We start from the raw sequence: 26,817 nt of genomic DNA on the forward strand, positions 1-26,817 counted from the left end.
GTGGAGTTTAGACCAAAAAGCTCTATTTTTGTCTCATCAGACCACATGACCTTCTCCCATTCCTCCTCTGGATCATCCAGATGGTCATTGGCAAACTTCAGACGGGCCTGGACATGCGCTGGCTTGAGCAGGGGGACCTTGCGTGCGCTGCAGGATTTTAATCCATGACGGCGTAGTGTGTTACTAATGGTTTTCTTTGAGACTGTGGTCCCAGCTCTCTTCAGGTCATTGCCCAGGTCCTGCCGTGTAGTTCTGGGCTGATCCCTCACCTTCCTCATGATCATTGATGCCCCACGAGGTGAGATCTTGCATGGAGCCCCAGACCAAGGGTGATTGACCGTCATCTTGAACTTCTTCCATTTTCTAATAATTGCGCCAACAGTTGTTGCCTTCTCACCAAGCTGCTTGCCTATTGTCCTGTAGCCCATCCCAGCCTTGTGCAGGTCTACAATTTTATCCCTGATGTCCTTACACAGCTCTCTGGTCTTGGCCATTGTGGAGAGGTTGGAGTCTGTTTGATTGAGTGTGTGGACAGGTGTCTTTTATACAGGTAACGAGTTCAAACAGGTGCAGTTAATACAGGTAATGAGTGGAGAACAGGAGGGCTTCTTAAAGAAAAACTAACAGGTCTGTGAGAGCCGGAATTCTTACTGGTTGGTAGGTGATCAAATACTTATGTCATGCAATAAAATGCAAATTAATTACTTAAAAATCATACAATGTGATTTTCTGGATTTTTGTTTTAGATACAGTCTCTCACAGTTGAAGTGTACCTATGATAAAAATTACAGACCTCTACATGCTTTGTAAGTAGGAAAACCTGCAAAATCGGCAGTGTATCAAATACTTGTTCTCCCCACTGTACATACATCTGTGTGTGTTAATCTCACAGGGGAATTCCAACTTCCTGTGGCTGTGACCTTGTCGCTATGACTACTAGGAATTACAGTAGTTCACTTTATGTCTCCTCTCAGTCTCTATGTGATGGGTGACACCTGTGTGTTCACGTTGCGCAATCACTCCCTGGTTCCCTGGCAAAACGCTGGTTTTCTTTCTCACTTCTGCGTGGGAGCAAACTGCCTTGCTCCCTGAGCCAAAACCAACTCCGATAATCATCTGATCTGAATGATGTATGATGGTGTCTCTCTTTTTTCTGTCAGACAAGTTATTGGACTCTGTGGAATGTTGAAGGGAAGGGTTACCCGTGTCCATGTTACTGCTTGCTAGGACTCACACAGCTTGTCCACATTTAAACAATGAATGTGTGGGTCGCCACTAGCCTGGTACTCTATACCCATAGAAATAGAACTAATCATAATAAAGTCATTCTATTTCTATGCTCTACCCGATCCTTCTTTAGCAGAGACCAACAGGCCAGTCCAGTCAAAGTCTGTCTGACTCCTGAGTCCTGCCTGCAGCCTCCCACGTTCTTCTGACACGTCCAGATGGACTTTCTGCTACACTTATTCATTTTGTTCTGCTGGCATCAGACATGCTCCCGTATGTTCCTCCTTGTCTTTACTGTATCACGGCCCGGCCCGTCCCGACCCCATGCCAAAATTCCATGTGTGTTAAACGTCGGCACACAATGGAAACTGCTGGCAATATAAAATGGGCATTCAATAAAAATAACTTAGATGCCATCGTGAAATCTAAATCTGTATAATTTGAAATCATTGCTGTTAAGTTATTTTGTTTGCCAGTTGATGACGTTACGAAGTACACTGATATTTGGAACAGTGTTCATTGTGGTGAAGTAGACTATTATACCTGAGTGTGTTACATGGCTGGGTTCCAGACAAAGCTATGTGTGTGTGTGTGTGTGTGTGTGTGTGTGTGTGTGTGTGTGTGTGTGTGTGTGTGTGTGTGTGTGTGTGTGTGTGTGTGTGTGTGTGTGCATTCGCCTGCGCTGGTGTGTGTGTGCAGGCGCAGCAACCCTGGATGACAGGACCTGTCAGTGCCATTGTGACTCTATAGACAAAATAATCTCTAAATAATTGAATCCATCAATATTTCACCCAATGAGGCGGAACATCGCTACATACCCCAACCAGATGGCAGGTCACTGTGGTATTACAGCAGTATTACTGCTCTACACCAGGCCACTGTGGTATTACAGCAGTATTACAGCTCTACACCAGGCCACTGTGGTATTACAGCAGTATTACTGCTCTACACCAGGTCACTGTGGTTTTACAGCAGTATTACTGCTCTACACCAGGCCACTGTGGTATTACAGCAGTATTACTGCTCTACACCAGGTCACTGTGGTATTACAGCAGTATTACTGCTCTACACCAGGCCAGTGTGGTATTACAGCAGTATTACTGCTCTACACCAGGCCACTGTGGTATTACAGCAGTATTACTGCTCTACACCAGGTCACTGTGGTTTTACAGCAGTATTACTGCTCTACACCAGGCCACTGTGGTATTACAGCAGTATTACTGCTCTACACCAGGTCACTGTGGTATTACAGCAGTATTACTGCTCTACACCAGGTCACTGTGGTATTACAGCAGTATTACTGCTCTACACCAGGCCACTGTGGTATTACAGCAGTATTACTGCTCTACACCAAGCCACTGTGGTATTACACCAGGGGTATGAGCTCTCTGCTGCTCTCACAGAAAGATAGAGAGAGATATAATGCTAATTAGCAGACGCTTTTATCCAAAGTGATTTACAAGTTCATCTAATCTACTGTGAGCGCATACATTTTTAGTATGTGTACAGTATGTAATCTCTGCAGGAATTGAACCTACAACCCTGACATTGCCAGCACCACAAAGGAAAACCTTAACATCCAGTTCTTTTCCCTTTTTTTTTTTCTTTTTCTTTTTTCTTTCTTTATTTAAGGGGTCCAGTTGTTGTTTTAGATCCTCATTTGATACATAACTGCCTGCTGTCATCACTCCATCCCTGTGGTTACTCAACCCACAACTCAACCAAACTCTCTGAACACCACTGAAGGAGAGGGGTGAAGCCCCTCCTGCTCCACAGGGCCCCAGTGCATCATGGGGGCTTCCCTTCAGCTCTCAGCACATGCTGCTGTTTAATCACATACCAGCATTATCATTGAGCCCCCTCACACGCTCCAGGGAACACTTCGTACACTTCTCCTGCTCTTCCCTCCACATTCACACCACAATCCTCCCCTCCTCTACCCTCCCCTACCCTACCCTCCAACCTATCAGAGCTCTTGCAGCATGAACTGACATGTTGTCCACCCGATTTAAAGGATAAGAGAATTAATCTAGTGCTGAAAGCATAAGGTACAGCTAGCTAGCACTGCAGTGCATAAAATGTGGTGAGTAGTTGACTCGAAGAGAGAGAAAGACAATAGTTGAACAGTTTTGAACAAATTAATGTCTTCCAAGATTAAGGAGAAGCAAGAGAGAGACAGAGAGAGACATCTATATTTCGTAGTATATATATATATATATATTACTTTCACTTTCACTTACTTCGCTAGGGACTGCAGCTAGCTAGTTTAGCCTACTTAAACACCTGGTTCAAGCATAGAGGGATGCTATGTTAGCTAGCTGGCTATGGCTATCCAACACTGGAACTCTTCCAAGTCAAGGTAAGCTTTTGGTGTTATAAATGTATTGCCAGCTGGGCCCGTCGGTGTATCTGCTAAACTGCTTGCTGTACACTGTACTGCGTGATTGTAGTGGGTGTACTAATGCGTTAGTTCTAGTAGCTATGTTGACTAAGACGTTAGCTAATATGGTGACAATGATGTAGGCTGTGTATAGCGGTTAGCGGTTATGGTATGAAAGTTTGGCTTGGAAAGGTTTTTTCGCCTGTTCACAGACAGCTTTTGTATTGTGCACTGTCTACAAGTCCACAAGCTAAGGGAAAAGGTAAGAGGAGGAGAGAGCGTAGATGCGAGAAGGAATTATATATACAACAAACTAATTGATCACGCAGTTTATATGTGGCTGCTAGTTCTGTGTTTGCATGTGATCAGGGGTGTATTCATTCCACTGATTCTGTTGAAAAACATTTCTTAAACATAAGCAATCGTAGCGAAACGGGGATAAAACAAACCTGAAAATAGAAACTCTCGTTTGCAACTGTTGGACTAATGATTACAACCTAGATCAGCTAGATGCAGGCAAGAGTGTGCAAGGCGGTATTGAATGTGTCATTGTCTGTCACCTTGATTATTCTAATTTCTCTCGACCTGTGCACACACCTACTACTAACTACTCACTACACAACATACACTTAGTATTACTTTCTTAGCTACAGTACCTTCGGAAAATATTTAGACCCCTTGACTTTTTCCACATTTTATTAGGTTACAGCCTTATTCTAAAATGTATTACATTGTGTGTAGATTGATGAGGAAAAAAAACAATCTACACACAATACCCAATAATGACATAGCAAAAACAGGTTTTTTGAATTTTTTGCTAATTTATTAAAAATAAAAAAACGGAAATATCACATTTACATAAGTATTCAGACCCTTTACTGAGTACTTTGTTGAAGCACCTTTTGGCAGTGATTACAACCTCAAGTCTTCTTGGGTATGACGCTACAAGCTTGGCACACCTGTATTTGGGGAGATTCTCCCATTCTTCTCTGCAGATCCTCTCAAGCTTTGTCAGGTTGGATGGGGAGCGTATTTTCAGGTGTCTCCAAAGATGTTCGATTGGGTTCAAGTCCGGGCTCTGGCTGGGCCACTCAAGGACATTCAGAGACTTGTCCCGAAGCCACTCCTGCGTTGTCTTGGCTGTGTGCTTATGGTCGTTGTCCTGTTGGAAGGTGAACCTTCGCCCCAGTCTGAGGTCCTGAGTGATCTGGAGGATCGGGTTCTTGGTCAAACTTCTTCCATTTAAGAATGATGGAGGCCACTGTGTTCTTGGGGACCTTCAATGCTGCAGAACCTTTTTTGGTACCCTTCCCCAGATCTGTGCCTTGACATAATCCTGTCTCGGAGCTCTACGGACAATTCCTTCGACCTTATTGCTTGGTTTGTGCTGTGCTCACTTGAACAGGAAGGTGTCGCGGCAGTCCTTCGTGAGCAAATTTTTGTCATTTTTAATTTTTTAATTTTTTGCTAAACAGGTGGGGCTCAAAACAGGTGGGGCTCTGCCCTGAATGATGGGTCGCCACTGGATGCAGGAGCATAGATGTAAGGGTTGTTTGAAAGATGGACGCTGTACAGAATCATGGGAGACTGTGAAAGATGGTTTAGTATTAGCTTGATGATGTTGCCCCTTGAGTTGAACGTCCTACGTAGCCCTGCTTTGGATCCTCTCCTTCCAATGTGTGGATAGTTGCCCTGGGTCTCTCTCTCTCTCTCTCTCTCTCTCTCTCTCTCTCTCTCTTTCTCTCTCTCTCCCTCTACTCTCCCTCTCTCTCATATCTCTCTCTCTCTCAGCCCTGCTCTGTTTTCTATATTTTCTAGAGATTAAATCCTTCTAGAGCTAAAACTATGAGAAAGAAAACATGCTTTAGTCCATGAGAATGTGATCTCCAGTCCACTCCTGTCCCCCTGAGCTACACGGGCAGTCAATGATTAATTAATGATAAACCTACTCCTAATGTTGTTGTGTGTCTGGCTGGGATTGTGTTCCAAATGGCACCCTGCTCCCTATATAGAACGATACTTTTGACCAGGACCCATTAGACTTCTACACTATGTAGGGAATAGGTTGCTATTTGGCACGCAGGCTCAGACTGGGTCTGTGAATACATGGATGAATCTATCGGATTGTTATTTTGTATGTTGATTTCTCTGTTTGGTTTCCCACTCATCATCGGGATCTGTGCGTGCGAACAGGAAGAGGATGTGGCTCCTTCTTTTCGTCGGTCCCCTGTTGCAACAGGTTCTTTCCCAGCAGTTCTTTGTTTGAAAAAGCTTAGTGTACTGGCAGACAGACAGACAGGTTTGGGTTTGAATTGTTTGATCATCACGTCATTAGGTTACCTGAAGAAAATAAGATCCTGTGGCTCTCAGCTTTCAAGACAACACTATTCATAGTAAAACAAATATTTGGCAAAATGCCACTAACTGAGAGGGACATCAATTCATGTGACTGGAGGATTATTTTGGCCAAGTATTTGCGGTAGTATTTTATTTTTCCTTTATTTAACTAGGCAAGTCAGTTAAGAACAAATTCTTATTTACAATGACGGCCTACACCGGCCAAACCCGGACGACGCTGGGCCAATTGTGCGCCGCCCAGTGGGACTCCCAATCACGGCCAGTTGTGATACAGCCTGGAATCGAACCAGGGGGTCTGTAGTGACGCCTCAAGCACTGAGATGCAGTGCCTTAGACCACTGCGCCACTCGGGAGCAACCTGATTTTGCCAACTATTTTTTGGGGTTTGTTTGAATTCATATCAACGATGGGAGACTCTGACCTGTCCTGACCAGATAGTTCTACCAATAACATAGCTAGTGCCCAGATGAAGACACTGTACCGTAGACCCTAACTTCTCCCTCTGTGGTATTTGCCTCGTGATAATTAGCTTCCTGGAACAATCCCAAGGAGACACTGTGTTGTTTATAGACAATATAGTTAATGGAGCTAAATTAGAATTAAGCCGTATTGCAGAGCAGCTGTGTACACACTGAGGGAATCTGTGAGGGAAACCATTAAACCCAATAGCAGACTGATCCGAGAGATGCAGTGAGAACGAAGAATCTGACTTTATAATGGCTGATTGAGGCTGAATGCTTCCAGTGCTGAAGTGCGATGGGCTTTTAACACAGATGTACTTACAGTACAGTATTTATTCTGTGTGTCTATCGTAACAGACTATTACCATTTGGTTCTTGGAGCTGAGATTAGTGTGTGAGACGGGACCAAAGGCTCTCACTGATAACCAGGCTCTACATTGATTATCTAACAATACAGCAGATGAAAATGGATTGCCATGGATGTTTGGTGACTTGAGCCCATTATCACTGGCCTGGTACTATAGTAATTGCTTGACAATGTCAATGACCATAGTAGTTGACAAGACTGCACAAACAGATCTGGGACCAGGCCAGACCAGGCTACACTCATCACAATCACAATGAATAGAAGGAGGATTATGGTCACTTAGCGTCAGTTTGGGGGGAACCCACCAGTCATCTCCTTCCTGGTCACCACCCAGAATTTCAGAGGTTTAAAAAGAACAGAAAGGAATGATTTAAACCTGTATTTATTTTGATTTTATTTGCTGGTCGGAACAGTCGAACGGAACTAAATAAATAATGGTTCTGTTCAGAACGAACCGATTGGAAAATAATGTTGGTTCCAACCCCTGCTTTTTACTCATGTTCACATGCAAAGAAGCGCTCCATTTACCACATAGCAAGACACTAACACGACTGTTAGCTTGACAATGTGCACATTTAGGGAAATGACAAGCAATGTTGTGACGAGTTATACTGTCAACTTGACATCACTGTTTAGTTTTTTGGTATCTCTCTCCAGGTCTTGTGGAGATCCTATTAATGCACCCTCTAGATGTGGTGAAGACCAGGCATGTGTCCCTATAAAACACACACACACACACACGCGCCCGAGCACACATACACACTATACCCCCTCCCATCCCCCTCCCCCTCCCCCTCCCCCCCACACACACATACAGTTACATGTACATTTACATTTACGTCATTTAGCAGACGCTCTTATCCAGAGCGACTTACAAATTGGTGCATTCACCTTATAGCCAGTGGGATAACCACTTTACAATTAATATTATTATTATTATTCTTTTATTTTTTGGGTGGGGTAAGGGGGGGGGGGGGGTAGAAGGATTACTTTATCCTATCCCAGGTGTTCCTTAAAGAGGTGGGGTTTCAAATGTCTCCGGAAGGTGGTGAGTGACTCCGCTGTCCTGGCGTCGTGAGGGAGCTTGTTCCACCATTGGGGTGCCAGAGCAGTGAACAGTTTTGACTGGGCTGAGCGGGAACTGTGCTTCAGCAGAGGTAGGGGAGCCAGCAGGCCAGAGGTGGATGAACGCAATGCCCTCGGTTGGGTGTAGGGACTGATCAGAGCCTGAAGGTACGGAGGTGCCGTTCCCCTCACAGCTCCGTAGGCAAGCACCATGGTCTTGTAGCAGATGCGAGCTTCAACTGGAAGCCAGTGTAGTGTGCGGAGGAGCGGGGTGACGTGAGAGAACTTGGGAAGGTTGAACATCAGACGGGCTGCGGCATTCTGGATGAGTTGTAGGGGTTTAATGGCACAGACAGGGAGCCCAGCCAACAGCGAGTTGCAGTAATCCAGACGGGAGATGACAAGTGCCTGGATTAGGACCTGTGCCGCTTCCTGTGTAAGGCAGGGTCGTACTCTCCGAATGTTGTAGAGCATGAACCTACAGGATCGGGTCACCGCCTTGATGTTAGCGGAGAACGACAGGGTGTTGTCCAGGGTCACGCCAAGAATCTCCGCACTCTGGGAGGAGGACACAACGGAGTTGTCAACCGTGATGGCGAGATCATGGAACGGGCAGTCCTTCCCCGGGAGGAACAGCAGCTCCGTCTTGCCAAGGTTCAGCTTGAGGTGGTGATCCGTCATCCATACTGATATGTCTGCCAGACATGCAGAGATGAGATTCGCCACCTGGTTATCAGAAGGGGGAAAGGAGAAGATTAGTTGTGTGTCGTCTGCGTAGCAATGATAGGAGAGGCCATGTGAGGATATGACAGAGCCAAGTGACTTGGTGTATAGCGAGAATATGAGAGGGCCTAGAACTGAGCCCTGGGGGACACCAGTGGTGAGAGCACGTGGTGCGGAGACAGCTTCTCGCCACGCCACTTGGTAGGAGCGACCGGTCAGGTAGGACGCAATCCAAGAGTGAGCCGCACCGGAGATGCCCAGCTCGGAGAGGCTGGAGAGGAGGATCTGATGGTTCACAGTATCAAAGGCAGCAGACAGGTCTAGAAGGACAAGAGCAGAGGAGAGAGAGTTAGCTTTAGCAGTGCGGAGAGCCTCCGTGACACAGAGAAGAGCAGTCTCAGTTGAATGACCAGTCTTGAAACCTGACTGGTTTGGATCAAGAAGGTCATTCTGAGAGAGATAGCAAGAGAGTTGGCTAAAGACGGCACGCTCAATCGTTTTGGAGAGAAAAGAAAGAAGGGATACTGGTCTGTAGTTCTTGACATCAGAGGGATCGAGTGTTGGTTTTTTGAGAAGGGGTGCAACTCTCGCTCTCTTGAAGACGGAAGGGACATATCCAGCGGTCAAGGATGAGTTGATCAGCGAGGTGAGGTAAGGGAGAAGGTCACCGGAGATGGTCTGGAGAAGAGAGGTGGGGATAGGGTCAAGCGGGCAGGTTGTTGGGCGGCCGGCCTTCACAAGTCGCAAGATTTTATCTGGAGAGAGAGGGGAGAAAGAAGTCAAAGCATAGGGTAGGGCAGTGTGAGCAGGACCAGCAGTGTCATTTGACTTAACAAACGAGGATCGGATGTCGTCAACCTTCTTTTCAAAATGGTTGACGAAGTCATCCACAGAGAGGGAGGAGGGGGGGGAGGGGGAGGAGGATTCAGCAGGGAGGAGAAGGTGGCAAAGAGCTTCCTAGGGTTAGAGGCAGATGCTTGGAATTTAGAGTGGTAGAAAGTGGCCTTAGCAGCATAAACAGATGAAGAAAATGTAGAGAGGAGGGAGTGAAAAGATGCCAGGTCCGCAGGGAGTCTAGTTTTCCTCCATTTCCGCTCGGCTGCCCGGAGCCCTGTTCTGTGAGCTCTCAATGAGTCATCAAGCCACGGAGCTGGAGGGGAGGACCGAGCCGGCCGGGAGGATAGGGGACATTGAGAGTCAAAGGATGCAGAAAGGGAGGAGAGGAGGGTTGAGGAGGCAGAATCAGGAGATTGGAGGGAGAAGGATTGAGCAGAGGGAAGAGATGATAGGATGGAAGAGGAGAGAGTAGCGGGAGAGAGAGAGCGAAGGTCGCGACGGCGCATTACCATCTGAGTAGGGGCAGAGTGAGTAGTGTTGGAGGAGAGCGAGAGAGAAAAGGATACAAAGTAGTGGTCGGAGACATGGAGGGGAGTTGCAGTGAGATTAGTAGAAGAACAGCATCTAGTAAAGATGAGGTCAAGCGTATTGCCTGCCTTGTGAGTAGGGGGGGATGGTGAGAGGGTGAGGTCAAAAGAGGAGAGGAGTGGAAAGAAGGAGGCAGAGAGAAATGAGTCAAAGGTAGACGTAGGGAGGTTGAAGTCCCCCAGAACTGTGAGGGGTGAGCCATCCTCAGGAAAGGAACTTATCAAGGCGTCAAGCTCATTGATGAACTCTCCAAGGGAACCTGGAGGGCGATAGATGACAAGGATACACCAAGTATAACTCACTTACCAGTTATACCCATGGCATTTCCATGGAGAGGGGTTTTTTCCTATCTGTTGGGCCTATATTCTGGAGTTCTTCTCATACCAGGGCTTTTTCCCTGCTGTTCAGCTCCGTAGCCTGGCTCTGGCCAGCACTGCATTCTCCCGGCGGTGGGCACATCCCCATGCCAAAAGCCCAAAACCATTTTGTGGAAAATGTAATACATCATTTACCCATTCCACCCAACAAGACGTTTTTATGTTTTGCAAATCTCTCAAATGTTTTCGTCATTATTTCATTTTATCCTATTCTTTTTCATGGCATGTGGGTTGCTGCTGAAAAAGAAAATAAATCTGAAGCAAAGCGCTGAGTAAAAGAAAGAAAAAGTTTATCCTCTCTCTCTCTCTACTGTATATGCAGTGCATTTGGAAAGTATTCAGACACCTTCACTTTTTCCACATTTTGTTACGTTACAGCCTTATTCTAAAATGGATTAAATTAAAAAATGTCCTCATCAATCTACACACAATACCCCATAATGACAAAGCGAAAACAGGTTTTTAGAAATGTTTGCAAATTTATTAAAAACAGAAATACCTTCTTTACATACACTACCAGTCAAAAGTTTGGACACACCTACTCATTCCAAATCAAATCAAATTTTATTGTCCACATGTGCCGATGTCACGAGTGTCAGTGTAATGCGGTGTATCGAAGTCAGGCGCAGGACACAGAACTCTCAGAAACATACTTTACTGAAATAAGTAAAGAATACAACACAGCATACCTCCACACAGGGAGGAACTAACCCGCTCACCAACGACACACGAAACGAAAAACAACCACGCACAAAACACATTGGGAGCCACTGGGTTAAATAGGGAAGGAGTGATCACAATAATGGCCAACAGGTGTGTAACAATAGACAACAGGTGCAACATAGAACATAGATCGGCAGCAGCTAGTATTCCGGTGACGACGAATGCCGAAGCCTGCCCGAGCAAGGAGGAGGGGCAGCCTCGGCAGAATCCGTGACAGTACCCCCCCCCCCCCCCCGACGCGCGGCTCCAGCCGTGCATCGACACCGGCCTCGGGGACGGCCAGGAGGACACGGCGCGGGGCGAGTCGGATGACTACGGTGGAAATCCCTCAACATGGAGGGATCGAGGATGTCCCTCCTAGGGACCCAGCACCGCTCCTCCGGACCGTACCCCTCCCACTCCACGAGATACTGCAGGCCTCCCACCCGACGCCTCAAATCTAAGATGGAACGGACCGAGTACGCCGGTGCCCCCTCGATGTCCAGTGGGGGCGGAGGAACCTCCCGTATCTCAGACTCCTGGAGTGGACCAGCTACCACCGGCCTGAAGAGAGACACATGGAACGAGGGGTTAATACGATACTCAGGAGGAAGCTGTAACCTATAACATACCTCTTCAATCTCCTCAGGACTTTGAATGGCCCCACAAACTGCCTACCCAGCTTCCGGCAGGGCAGGCGAAGGAGCAGGTTTCGGGTCGAGAGCCAGACCCGGTCCCCCGGTGCATACACCGGAGCCTCACTGCGGTGGCGGTCGGCGCTCGCCTTCTGCCGCCCGATGGCCCGCTGCAGGCGCACATGGGCAGCGTTCCAGGTCTCCTGCGAGTGCCGAAACCATTCATCCACCGCAGGTGCCTCGATCTGGCTCTGATGCCAAGGTGCCAGAACCGGCTGATAACCTAATACACACTGTAATGGAGTAAGGTTAGTGGAGGAGTTTTGGGCCATCTCTGCCCAGGGGAGGAAATCCGACCACTCCCCCCGCCGGTCCTGGCAATACGACCTCAGAAACCTACCCACCTTCTGGTTGACTCTCTCCACCTGCCCGTTACTTTCGGGGTGAAACCCTGAGGTCAGGCTGACCGAGACTCCCAGACATTCCATGAACGCCCTCCAAACCCTCGAGGTGAACTGGGAACCCCGATCAGACACTATATCCTCAGGTATCCCATAGTGCCGGAAGACGTGTGTAAATAGGGCCTCAGCAGTCTGTAGGGCCGTAGGGAGACCGGGCAGAGGAATGAAGCAGCAGGACTTAGAAAACCGATCCACAATGACCAGGATCGTGGTATTCCCTTGTGAGGGGGGAAGATCTGTCACGAAATCCACCGATAGGTGGGACCACGGTCGTTGTGGAACGGGTAGGGGTTGCAATTTCCCTCTGGGCAGGTGTCTAGGAGCCTTACACTGGGCGCACACCGAGCAGGAGGAAACATAAACCCTAACGTCCTTAGCTAAGGTGGGCCACCAGTACTTCCCACTAAGACAATGCACTATCCGACCGATACCAGGATGACCAGAGGAGGGTGACGTGTGAGCCCAATAGATCAAATGATCACGGACCTCCAGCGGGACGTACACACGAGAGGAGTGGGTTTGTTACGCAACGCCCGCTCGATGTCCGCGTCCACCTCCCACACCATCGGTGCCACCAGACACGATGCCGGAAGTATGGGGGTGGGCTCCACGGAACTCTCCTCTGTGTCATACAGTCGGGACAGAGCATCTGCCTTAGTGTTCTGGGAACCTGGCCTGTACGAAAGGGTGAAACAAAAACGGGTGAGAAACATTGACCACCTTGCCTGGCGAGGATTTAATCTCTTCGCCGCCCAGATGTACTCCAGATTGCGGTGGTCAGTCAAAATGAGAAAAGGGTGGTTAGCCCCCTCAAGCCAATGTCTCCACGCTTTCAGGGCTTGGACCGCAGCCAACAGCTCCCGATCCCCCACATCATAGTTGCGCTCCGCCGGACTGAGCTTCTTTGAAAAGAACGCACAGGGGCGGAGCTTGGGTGGTGTGCCCGAGCGCTGGGAAAGTACAGCACCTATCCCAGCCTCCGACGCGTCCACCTCCACCGTGAAAGCCAAGGAGGGATCCGGATGAGCCAGGACTGGAGCTGAGGTAAACAGGTTCTTCAGATGATTGAACGCCCTGTCCGCCTCAGCTGACCTCCGCAGACACACCGGTCCCCCCTTCAGCAATGAGGTAATGGGAGCCGCTACCTGACCAAAGCCCCGGATAAACCTCCGCTAGTAATTGGCAAATCCCAAAAATTGCTGCACCTCCTTCACCGTGGTTGGAGTCGGCCAATTACGCACGGCCGAAATGCGGTCACTCTCCATCTTCACCCCAGACACGGACATGTGGTACCCTAGGAAGGAGATGGACTCCTGAAAGAACAGGCATTTCTCCGCCTTGGCATACAGGTCATGCTTCAACAGTCGTCCAAGGACACGGCCCGTGTAGCGGAGTATATGAGAATGTCATCAATATACACCACTACACCCTGTCCGTGCAGATCCCTGAAAATCTAATTGACAAAGGCTTGGAAGACTGATGGAGCATTCATCAACCCGTATGGCATGGCAAGGGACTCATAGTGTCCTGAGGTGGTGCTGAAAACCAGATTGTACGCGCTCCTGAGATCCAATTTCGTGAAGAAGCGCGCCCCGTGCAGTGATTCCGTCATACATGCTATCAGAGGTAAGGGATAGCTGTACTTGACCGTGATCTGATTAAACCCACGGTAATCAATGCACGGGCGTAACCCACCATCCTTCTTCACGAAAAAGAAACTAGAGGAAACAGGTGAAGTGGAAGGCCGAATGTATCCCTGTCTCAGAGATTCGGAGACATATTTTTCCATAGCCGCCTTCTTCGCCTGTGACAGAGGATACACATGACTCCGGGGAAGTGCAGCGCCTACCTGGAGATTTATCGCACAATCCCCCGGACGATGGGGTGGTAATTTAGTCGCCCTCTTTTTACTGAAGGCGAGAGCCAAATCGGCATACTCGGAAGGAATGTGCACTGTGGAGACCTGGTTTGGACTCTCCACCGTAGTATCCCCCAAGGAAACCCCTACACACCTCCCTGAGCACTGACTGGACCATCCCTTGAGAGCCCTCTGTTGCCAGGAAATAGTGGGGTCATGAGTGGTTAACCAGGGAAGTCCCAACACCACAGGATACGCAGGAGAATCAATCAGATAGAGACGAATCCTCTCCTTATGACCCCCCTGTGTCCTCATTAAGAGTGGTGCGGTAACCTCCCTGATTAGACCTGACCCTAGCGGGCGACTATCTAATGCGTGGACAGGGAAGGGCACATCAACACGAACAGTAGGAATCCCTAAACTATGAGAATATTGACGATCAATAAAATTCCCAGCTGCACCTGAATCCACTAGCGCCTTATGCTGGGAATGAGGAGAAAACTCTGGAAACACAACCTCTATACACAACTGAGCAACAGGGAGCTCTGGGTGAGTCGGGTGCTTACTCACCTGAGATGGTCGACCAGTGCTCTGCTTACTGCCTCGACTCCCTGGGGACCCTCCCCAGCACCGACCCGCAGTGTGTCCTCTGCGGCCACAGTTGGTGCAGGGGACAGCCCCTCTCCTGGTCTCCCTAAGCGCAGCACCTCCGAGCTCCATGGGGGTAGAGTCGGAGGTGCTGGGGGATGGAATGAATGGGCCCTGATAAGAACGTCCGCGGGTCTCCAACAGGTTATCCAGCCTGATGGACATCTCCACCAGTTGGTCCAGGTTGAGATTGGTATCCCTGCAGGCCAGTTCCCGCCGAACGTCCTCCCTTAGGCTGCACCGATAGTGGTCGATCAGGGCCCTCTCATTCCATCCGGCGCTGGCTGCCAAAGTCCTGAACTCCAGTGCAAAATCCTGGGCGCTCCTCCTCTCCTGTCTTAGGTGGAACAGACGCTCGCCCGCCACTCTCCCCTCCGGTGGATGATCGAATACCGCCCGGAAGCAGCGGGTGAAATCCTCGTAGCGGACCAATGTAGCGTCAATTCCTCCCTACTCGGCGTTGGCCCACTCGAGCGCCTTCCCCGACAGACAGGAGATGAGGACGGACACGCCCTCGTATCCCGAGGGCGCCGGGTGAATGGTTGCCAGGTAGAGCTCTACCTGCAGAAGGAAACCCTGACACCCGGCTGGTGTACCGTCATATGCCCTCGGGAGCGAGAGCCGAATCCCACTGGGCCCAGGTGGTGAAGTGGTGGACTGTGGTATGGGTGGTAGAGTGGTTGGAGGAGGTGTAGGAATGCCACCTCTCTCCCAACGGTCCATAGTATTCATCACCCTCTCCATGGCGGTGCCGAGAGCCTGGATGATACTCTCCTATCGTTGAAATCGTTCCTCCATCAATTTGGACTGACTGGCTGTACCTGCTGACTCCATAAATGGTGCGTGGTTCTGTCACGAGTGTCAGTGTAATGCGGTGGATCGAAGTCAGGCGCAGGACACAGAACTCTCAGAAACATACTTTACTGACAGTGGCGGCTGGCCGATAGAGGGCGCTAGGGCGCCGCCCCCTTAAATAAAATTATTTAAAAAAATAAAATAAAAAATAAATAAAAATAATAATAATAATAATAAAAACATCAGTATGTCAATATTTGTGTGTTTGAAATATGGAATGCACACAGTAATATGTGTAAGATATGATAGAAAATCATATTCGCAACCTTTCCTCTGCCTGTCAAACGCCTCGTCAGCTCTGGGCGATACAGAAAGTGCCCCGAGGAGGCGGGTCTACGTAGCAGTTAAGCCAATTGCTAATTTAAGATATGAATGTATGACATAAAATGTAGCTAATCAGCGATTTTAATTCGAATCCAAGGAGGGCGATTATTTTATCGCCCCAAGCTCGCCCCTGATAAAATAAGGACCGGGCTCCAGTGGCGCCATTTTTACTAGACGACAATGGTGAGCGCAAACGTTTCTCCTCCAAGACCCAACCCTAACTCGGTGAAATCTCTCCTCCAAGATCCGTTTGAGAGGAGAACTTTGTCAGAGAAAGTTCGGGTGAAAGAGCTGGGCCCAGATCAACCTGACCTCTCAATCAGACAGCAGGCTAGCGAGAAAGGGAAGCAGTATATGCGCGGCTTCTCCCGTAGCTGGTACACCAGGAAGGCTTGGCTAGCTGGGTGCACTGATGCTAATGCTTTATTTTGCTTTCCGTGCTTGCTTTTTAAAACGACGGGCCGGACGGGGTCAGATTCAGCATGGACAGGTACCGGAGTGAGGGATATGAAGCACCTGTCAGAGAAGGTAAAGAAACATGAGAACACCAGGGCACACATGGACAACTCTGTAAAGCTAGCTGTATTAGGAAGGGTGAACATTGCTACGCAGCTGGATGACGGCCACAGGATTGCGGTGAGGAAACACAATGAGGAGGTGGATAAAAACAGGCACATTCTATCCAAAATTATCGATTGTGTGAAGTTCTGTGGGGCTTTTGAGTTGGCCTTGCGTGGGCACGAGGAGACTGACTCCTCGGACAACCCCGGCATTTTCCGGGGCTTAGTGGATTTTGTTGCCTCCCTCGACAGTGTGCTGGAGGAGCACCTGAAGACAGCTACCGTTTTTAAGGGCACGTCAAAGACGATACAGAACGAGCTGTTGGAATGTATGCTGTCAGTGCTTAAGGATTACATCCTGGAGGAAGTAAAGAGTGCTGATTTTATCGCCATTCAAGCTGACGAGACGACTGACGTTTCCACCCACTAACGTGTTTCCAGACCATCAGAGACTCTGGGAACTTTGATGCCCCGACTGTCAGAGAGGCGGGGGGCTTTGTGAGGATGCTCGAAGACGAGGCTTTCTGTTTTTTCCTGGCACTGTTCCACAAGATCATGCCAAATGTGGACATGCTTTTCAGCCAGCTGCAGAAGAGGAACATCGACCCTGTCTTCATTAAAGCACTTGTCCAGAGGTTCACAGACAGCATGCTAACAATCAGGTAAATAACTATATTTACTATTGGCTGATAAAGATGTTGTTAGAAAGATGAATAGTTCACTTACAACAGTTTAAAAGCCTAAATGTGTCTGGTCATCAAAGTGAGTGATTATCATAGAGCCGTCACAATTATATTTGTTTTAGTATTTTAAAAGGAAAGAGAAGACACAATCAGACGTTGATAATAATGCAGGAAAGTACTACACAGTTTGTAATAATTATTCAGGTGTCCACCAGGTCAATTTCTAGAAGAGGCCTAGTTGTTATTGAAGATTAACTTTATTGCTAAGTGCACAGCAGAACAAAATGATGTTTACATTTTACATTTTAGTCATTTAGCAGACGCTCTTATCCATGTTGCATCCCTCTCACAAATGTAATAGAAAAAGGCTTTAAAACGTAATAACATCAGTTAATTATGTACATCACAGGTTAAAAGCAGTTACTAGACATAGTTTGTGTGTATATACACACTATCTGTCTGTCTGTCTGTCTGTCTGTCTGTCTGTCTATATATATATATATAAAATTCCTGTACAAATAAGATGACAGACACACACACACAGAGCAGCTCTGGCCGCATGTTTCTTTGTATATAGTTGACCTTAGCATAAAAAATCCAGTTATATATGGTACTCTAGAAAGTCTTAATAGTGTCTTTGCTAATATTACTGTATATATGTTGTTTTGTATCAATTAATTGTTGCAGTTCTGGAGCACATTAACAATTAGTCACATTTAGTATGATCATAAAATACTGTATGCTATTCTTCCAGTCAAAGGTTTGAGTTCATCCACTTGATATCCATTTCTATATTATACATCCTTTTATACAGTGTAAGATTTCCTATAAACTTTATAATAATTTCATGTTATTGTCCACTTTCCACTCTGTTCTGACAGCATGCCTGTTGCGTTGCCTGTTTACTACCAATGGTGAAAAGTTCACTTTAAATGCAAATGAAAGGCTTGGGTTTGTGTAATATGTTTTTGTGTAAGAATGCCTCAACTTTTTAATATTGGCATTAAATAATTACTGAATGTTTCACTGAGCACTGCTTTCCTGCAGTTTGTGTTAAAATATATCGCGATGGTTACAGGAAAAAAAAAGTATGGCACAGCCCCACCGAGAATATTTTTCACCAGCCGCCACTGTTTACTGAATAAGTAAAGAATACAACACAGCATACCTCCACACAGGGAGGAACTAACCCGCTCACCAACGACACACGAAACGAAAAACAACCACGCACAAAACACATTGGGAGCCACTGGGTTAAATAGGGAAGGAGTGATCACAATAATGGCCAACAGGTGTGTAACAATAGACAACAGGTGCAACATAGAACATAGATCGGCAGCAGCTAGTATTACGGTGACGACGAATGCCGAAGCCTGCCCGAGCAAGGAGGAGGGGCAGCCTCGGCAGAATCTGTGACAGCCGAATACAACAGGTGCAGACATTACAGTGAAATGCTTACTTACAGCCCTTAACCAACAGGGCATTTATTTTTTTATAAAAAAGTAAAATAAAACAACAACAAAAAAGTGTTGAGAAAAAAAGAGCAGAAGTAAAATAAAATAACAGTAGGGAGGATATATATGCAGGGGGGTAACGGTGCAGAGTCAATGTGCGGGGGCACCGGCTAGTTGAGGTAGTTGAAGTAATATGTACATGTGGGTTTTTCTTTATTTGTACTATTTTCTACATTGTAGAATAATAGTGAAGACATCAAAACTATGAAATAACACATATGGAATCATGTAGTAACCAAAAAAGTGTTTAACAAATCAAAATATATTTTATATTTGAGATTCTTCAAATAGCCACCCTTTGCCTTGATGACAGCTTTGCACACTCTTGGCATTCTCTCAACCAGCTTCATGAGTAGTCACCTGGAATGCATTTCAATTAACAGGTGTGCCTTCTTAAAAGTTAATTTGTGGAATTTCTTTCCAACTTAATGCGTTTGAGCCAATCAGTTGTGTTGTGACAAGGTAGGGGGGGTATACAGAAGATAGCCCAATTTGGCAAGAACAGCTCAAATAAGCAAACAGCTTAAATAACAGCTCAAATAAGCAAAGAGAAATGACAGTCCCATCATTACTTTAAGACATGAAGGTCAGTCAATACAGAACATTTCATGAACTTTGAAAGTTTCTTCAAGTGCAGTCACAAAAACCATCAAGCGCTATAATGAAACTGGTTCTCATGAGGACCACTACAGGAATGGAAGACCCATAGTTACCTCTGCTGCAGAGGATAAGTTCATTAGAGTTACCTGCCTATGAAATTGCAGCCCAAAAAAAATGCATAACAGAGTTCAAGTGACAGACACATCTCAACATCAACTGTTCAGAGGGGACTGTGTGAATCAGGCCTTCATGGTCGAATTGCTACAAAGAAACCACTTCTGAAGGACACCAATAAGAAGAAGAGACCTGCTTGGGCAAAGAAACACGAGCAATGGACATTAGACCGTTGGAAATTTGTCCTTTGGTCTGGAGTCCTGTGTGGGTGAACGGATGATTTCCGCATGTGTAGTTCCACCGTAAAGCATGGAGGAGGAGGTGTTGTGGCGTGGGGGTGCTTTGCTGGTGACACTGTCTGTGATATATTTAGAATTCAAGGCACACTTAACCAGCATGGCTACCACAGCATTCTGCAGCGATACGCCATCCCATCTGGTTTGGGCTTAGTGGGACTATCATTTGTTTTTCAACAGGACAGTGACCCAACACACCTCCAGCCTGTGTAAGGGCTATTTTACCAAGAAGGAGAGTGATGGAATGCTGCATCAGATGACCTGGCCTCCACAATCCCCCGACCTCAACCCAATTGAGATGGTTTGGGATGAGTCGGACAGCAGAGTGAAGGAAAAGCAGCCAACAAGTGCTCAGCATATGTGGGAACTCCTTCAAGACTGTTGGAAAAGCATTCCATGTGAAGCTGGTTGAGAGAATGCCAAGAGTGTGCAAAGCTGTCATCAAGGCAAACAGTGGCTATTTGAAGAATCTCAAATGTAAAATATATTTTGATTTGTTTAACACTTTTTTGGTTACTACATGATTCCGTATGTGTTATTTCATAGTTCTGATGTCTTCATTATTATTCTATAATGTAGAAAATAGTAAAAATAAAGGAAGTCCTTGAATGAGTAAGTGTCCAAACGTTTGACTGGTACTGTAAGTATTCAGACCCTTTGCTATGAGACTCGAAATTGAGTTCTCGAAATTGAGTTCAGGTGCATCCTGTTTTCATTGATCATCATTGAGATGATTCTACAACTTGATTGGAGTCCACGTGTGGTAAATTAAATTTATTGTACATGATTTGGAAAGGCACACACCTGTCTATATACAGGAAGGTACCACAGTTGACGGTGCATGTCAGAGCAAAAACCAAGCCAGTGTCTGCAGTTTGCCAAATGCCAAAATGCACCTAAAGGACTCTCAGACCATGAGAAACAAGATTCTCTTGTATGATGAAACCAAGATTGAACTTTTTGGCCTGAATGCCAAGCGTCACATCTTGAGGAAACCAGGCACCGCTCATCACCTGGCCAATACAGAGAAGATCCTTGATGGAAACGTGCTCCAGAGCGCTCAGGACCTCATACTGGGGTGAAGGTTCACCTTCCAACTGGACAATGACCCTAAGCACAGAGCCAAGACAATGCAGGAGTGGCTTAGGGATGTTTCAGTTTTTGCTTTGCCATTATGGGGTATTGTGTGTAGATTGAGGATATATATACAGCACATTCCGAAAGTTTTTAGACATTTTTGCTAATTTATAAAAAAATAAGAAACTTAAATATGACATTTACATAAGTGTTCAGACCCTTTACTCAGTAATTTGTTGAAACACCTTTGGCAGCGATTACAGCCTCAAGTCTTCTTGGGTATGACGCTACAAGCTTGGCACATCTGTATTTGGGGAGTTTCTCCCATTCTTCTCTGCAGATCCTCTCAAGCTCTGTCAAGTTGTATGGGGAGGGTCTCTGCACAGCTATTTTCAGGTCTCTCCAGAGATGTTTGCTCAGGTTCAAGTCTGGGCTCTGGCTGGGCCACTCAAGGACATTCAGAGACTTGTCCCGAAGCCACTCCTGCGTTCTTGGCTGTGTGCTTAGGGTCGTTGTCCTGTTGGAAGGTGAGCCTTCGCCTCAGTATGAGGTCCTGAGAACGGAGCAGGTTTTCATCTCCACAGAGGAACTCTGGATCTCTGTCAGTGATCATCAGGTTCTTGGCCACCTCCCTGACCAAGGCCCTTCTCCCGAAATTGCTCAGGCTCTAGGAAGAGTCTTGGGGGTTACACACTTCTTCCGTTTAAGAATGGTGGAGGCCACTGTGTTCTTGGGGACCTTCAATGCTGCAGAAATTTTTTGGTACCCTTCCCCAGACCCTCAACACAATCCTGTCTCGGAGCTCTTCGGACAATTCCTTCGACCCCATGGCTTGGTTTTTGCTCTGACATGCACCGTCAACTGTGGGACCTTATATAGACAGGTGTGTGCCTTCCAAATCATGTCCAATCAATTGAATTTACCACAGGTGGACTTCAATGAAGCTGTAGAAACATCTCAAGGATGATATATTTAAAGAGGATGCACCTGAGCTGTTTTTTATGGTTTATACATTTGCTAAAATTTCTAAAAACCTGTTTCCGCTTTGTCATTATGGGGTATTGTGTGTAGATTGATGAGGAAAATTGTTTATTTAATCCATTTTAGAATAAGGCTTTAACGTAACAAAATGTGGAAAAAGTCAAGGGGTCTGAATACTTTCCTTTCTCCTCTCTTTCTTCCTCTCTCACTCCACCTCTCATTTAACAGTCGCAGTGCTGAGTGCTGTGAGGGTAGAGAGGATGAAGAGAGGTGTGTGAACAGGACCCTCACACCACAGAGAGGAAGAAGAGAGGAGAGTGATCAGGACCCTCACACCACAGAGAGGAAGAAGAGAGGAGAGTGAACAGGACCCTCACACCACAGAGAGGAAGAAGAGAGGAGAGTGATCAGGACCCTCACACCACAGAGAGGAAGAAGAGAGGAGAGTGATCAGGACCCTCACACCACAGAGAGGATAAAGAGAGGAGAGTGATCAGGACCCTCACACCACAGAGAGGAAGAAGAGAGGAGAGTGAACAGGACCCTCACACCACAGAGAGGAAGAAGAGAGGAGAGTGAACAGGACCCTCACACCACAGAGAGGAAGAAGAGAGGAGAGTGATCAGGACCCTCACACCACAGAGAGGAAGAAGAGAGGAGAGTGAACAGGACCCTCACACCACAGAGAGGAAGAAGAGAGGAGAGTGAACAGGACCCTCACACCACAGAGAGGAAGAAGAGAGGAGAGTGATCAAGACCCTCACACCACAGAGAGGATAAAGAGAGGAGAGTGATCAGGACCCTCACACCACAGAGAGGAAGAAGAGAGGAGAGTGAACAGGACCCTCACACCACAGAGAGGAAGAAGAGAGGAGAGTGATCAGGACCCTCACACCACAGAGAGGAAGAAGAGAGGAGAGTGAACAGGACCCTCACACCACAGAGAGGAAGAAGAGAGGATAGTGATCAGGACCCTCACACCACAGAGAGGAAGAAGAGAGGAGAGTGAACAGGACCCTCACACCACAGAGAGGAAGAAGAGAGGAGAGTGAACAGGACCCTCACACCACAGAGAGGAAGAAGAGAGGAGAGTGAACAGGACCCTCACACCACAGAGAGGAAGAAGAGAGGAGAGTGATCAGGACCCTCACACCGCAGAGAGGAAGAAGAGAGGAGAGTGAACAGGACCCTCACACCACAGAGAGGAAGAAGAGAGGAGAGTGATCAGGACCCTCACACCACAGAGAGGAAGAAGAGAGGAGAGTGAACAGGACCCTCACACCACAGAGAGGAAGAAGAGAGGATAGTGATCAGGACCCTCACACCACAGAGAGGAAGAAGAGAGGATAGTGATCAGGACCCTCACACCACAGAGAGGAAGAAGAGAGGATAGTGATCAGGACCCTCACACCACAGAGAGGAAGAAGAGAGGAGAGTGATCAGGACCCTCACACCACAGAGAGGAAGAAGAGAGGAGAGTGAACAGGACCCTCACACCACAGAGAGGAAGAAGAGAGGAGAGTGATCAGGTCCCTCACACCACAGAGAGGAAGAAGAGAGGAGAGTGAACAGGACCCTCACACCACAGAGAGGAAGAAGAGAGGAGAGTGAACAGGACCCTCACACCACAGAGAGGAAGAAGAGAGGAGAGTGAACAGGACCCTCACACCACAGAGAGGAAGAAGAGAGGAGAGTGAACAGGACCCTCACACCACAGAGAGGAAGAAGAGAGGAGAGTGAACAGGACCCTCACACCGCAGCCGCTCAGCCATCCATCCATTAACAGGTTGTGGGCCCCTCCACCTTCCCCTCTACACTACCCTGCCCCTCACCTTCCCCTCTATACTACCCTGCCCTCCACCTTCCCCTCTTCACTACCCTGCCCCTCACCTTCCCCTCTACACTACCCTGCCCTCCACCTTCCCCTCTACACTACCCTGCCCTCCACCTTCCCTTCTACACTACCCTGCCCTCCACCTTCCCCTCAGCACTACCCTGCCCCTCACCTTCCACTCTACACTACCCTGCCCTCCACCTTCCCCTCCCCCCCTCTACACTACCCTGCCCTCCACCTTCCCCTCCCTCCCTTCTACACTACCCTGCCCTCCACCTTCCCCTCTACACTACCCTGCCCAGCACCTTCCCCTCTACACTACCCTGCCCTCCACCTTCCCTTCTACACTACCCTGCCCCCAACCTTCCCCTCCCCTCTATACTACCCTGCCCTCCACCTTCCCCTCTACACTACCCTTCCCTCCACCTTCCCCTCTACACTACCCTGCCCTCCACCTTCCCCTCTACACTACCCTGCCCTCCACCTTCCCCTCTACACTACACTACCCTTCCCTCCACCTTCCCCTCTACACTACCCTGCCCTCCACCTTCCCCTCTACACTACCCTTCCCTCCACCTTCCCCTCTACACTACCCTGCCCTCCACCTTCCCCTCTACACTACCCTGCCCTCCACCTTCCCCTCTACACTACCCTGCCCTCCACCTTCCCCTCTATACTACCCGGCCATCACCTTCCCCTCTATACTACCCTGCCCTCTACCTTCCCCTCTACACTACACTACCCTGCCCAGCACCTTCCCCTCTACACTACCCTGCCCTCCACCTTCCCTTCTACACTACCCTGCCCCCAACCTTCCCCTCCCCTCTATACTACCCTGCCCTCCACCTTCCCCTCTACACTACACTACCCTGCCCAGCACCTTCCCCTCTACACTACCCTGCCCTCCACCTTCCCCTCTACACTACCCTTCCCTCCACCTTCCCCTCTACACTACCCTGCCCAGCACCTTCCCCTCTACACTACCCTGCCCTCCACCTTCCCTTCTACACTACCCTGCCCCCAACCTTCCCCTCCCCTCTATACTACCCTGCCCTCCACCTTCCCCTCTACACTTTACTACCCTGCCCAGCACCTTCCCCTCTACACTACCCTGCCCTCCACCTTCCCCTCTACACTACCCTTCCCTCCACCTTCCCCTCTACACTACCCTGCCCTCCACCTTCCCCTCTATACTACCCTGCCCTCCACCTTCCCCTCTACACTACCCTGCCCTCCACCTTCCCCTCTACACTATCCTGCCCTCCACCTTCCCCTCTACACTACCCTGCCCTCCACCTTCCCCTCTACACTATCCTGCACTCCACCTTCCCCTCTACACTACCCTGCCCAGCACCTTCCCCTCTACACTACCCTGCACTCCACCTTCCCCTCTACACTACCCTGCCCTCCACCTTCCCCTCTACACTACCCTGCCCTCCACCTTCCCTTCTACACTACCCTGCCCCCCACCTTCCCCTCCCCTCTATACTACCCTGCCCTCCTGCTTCCCCTCTACACTACCCTGCCCTCCACCTTCCCCTCCCTTCTACACTACCCTGCCCTCACCTTCCCCTCTACACTACACTACCCTGCCCAGCACCTTCCCCTCTACACTACCCTGCCCTCCACCTTCCCTTCTACACTACCCTGCCCTCTACCTTCCCCTCTACACTACCCTGCCCTCCACCTTCCCCTCTACACTACCCTGCACTCCACCTTCCCCTCTACACTACCCTGCCCTCCACCTTCCCCTCTACACTACTCTGCCCTCCACCTTCCCTTCTACACTGCCCTCCCCTAAGCCTCCACCTTCCTCTCCCCTCTACACTACCTTCCCCACCACCTTCCCCTCTACATTACCCTGCCCTCCACCTTCCCCTCCCATTTACATTGCCCTTCTCTCCCCACCACCTTCCCCTCTACACTACCCTGCCCTCACTTTCCCCTCTACACTACCCTGCCCCCACCTTCCCCTCAACCATTCACCCTTTCCCTCAACCCTCCTCCCCCTCCCCTACCTCTCCACCTTCCCCTCCCATCTACACTGCCCTTCTCTCCCCTCTACCTTCCCCTCTACACTGCCCTTCTCTCCCCTCTACCTTCCCCTCCACACTGCCCTTCTCTCCCCTCTACCTTCCCCTCTACACTGCCCTTGTCTCCCCTCTACCTTCCCCTCTACACTGCCCTTCTCTCCCCTACACCTATACCTTCATCTCAGTAATCTTCTAAATGTACTTACATTTTAATGTGATGTTCTGGTGCCTCTAGGGCAATTCAGAAGGCTGATTGAGGACCTTATTACTGATGAATGTGTTTGTTATTTATGACGTCTTTTTCGTTCTGCTTGCATTTTGTATTTATATTTTAATGTGTGTATTTATGTAATATATGTAATTCAGGGCTCATCTGTAAAAGAGACCTTGGTCTCAGTATGACTCCCTGATAGAATAAAGGTGAAATAAAACATAAAAATCTCTGCAACGCCCTCCTCTCCCCTCCACCCTCCCCTCTGTTCCCGTCCTCCCCACCACCTTCCGCCCACCCCTCCACCCACCCTCAGTAAATTCTGCTGCTTTTCTGTCATTTACAGCAGTAGTTTCTTGGTAAATAAACTTTAGAGGCCTTTGCCTTTTAAAAAGTGAGACTGTTGCACTTTGAAGGTAGAATGGATGCCACCACCAGAAGAGAAGAGAGAGGAGGAGAGGAAAAGCAGGAGGGAAGAAAGGAGGAGGCTGTTGGAAGAATACACAAACACACACCGATTACACACACACTCAAACACACACGCAGACACGCAAACACACACACACACACGCAAACACACACAGACATGCAAACACACACACACGGAAACACACACACACACACGCAAACACACACAGACATGCAAACACACACACAGACACACAGAGAGTGGCCGGGCAGTGTTGTACTAGTAGATATCTGATACTCTGGGGGCCTGTTGTGTGATTTACAGCCCTGTGTAGAAGGTATAGAGGCTTTATTACAGGTAAGGGCTGACCACAGCCTGTCTGTCTCACACACAGGGGTCAGGGTTAAAAGTGCAAGTGCTATTTTCATTGTAATGCTCTTCCATAAAGAGTGATAAAAGCAACAGCTTTATGTTATTGATCTGTTTTGAGGTTTTGCGCCTGTGTATCCCTGTGTCTCTGCCTGGCCCATCAACCAGAGAGAGAGAGAGAGAGAGAGAGAGAGAGAGTGAGTGTGTGTGTGTGTGTGTGTGTGTGTGTGTGTGTGTGTGTGTGTGTGTGTGTGTGTGTGTGTGTGTGTG

General features: G+C 48.3%; 1 protein-coding gene across 1 annotated transcript in view; it reads left to right on the top strand.

The window, feature by feature from the left end:
* Positions 1-26,817, top strand: part of LOC311102990 (mitochondrial 2-oxodicarboxylate carrier-like) — a gene marked incomplete at both ends in the record, with an annotated part of 231,889 nt that overhangs the window by 153,316 nt on the left and 51,756 nt on the right. Inside the window, one exon of the mRNA XM_084144490.1 lies at positions 7,451-7,499. Within this exon, the coding sequence (XP_084000616.1) occupies positions 7,451-7,499 (49 nt within the window). The remainder of the gene's footprint in view (positions 1-7,450; positions 7,500-26,817) is intronic.

This window comes from Coregonus lavaretus, assembly GCF_964263955.1.
Source record: "Coregonus lavaretus genome assembly, chromosome: 27".
Classification (NCBI taxonomy): Eukaryota; Metazoa; Chordata; class Actinopteri; order Salmoniformes; family Salmonidae; genus Coregonus; species Coregonus lavaretus.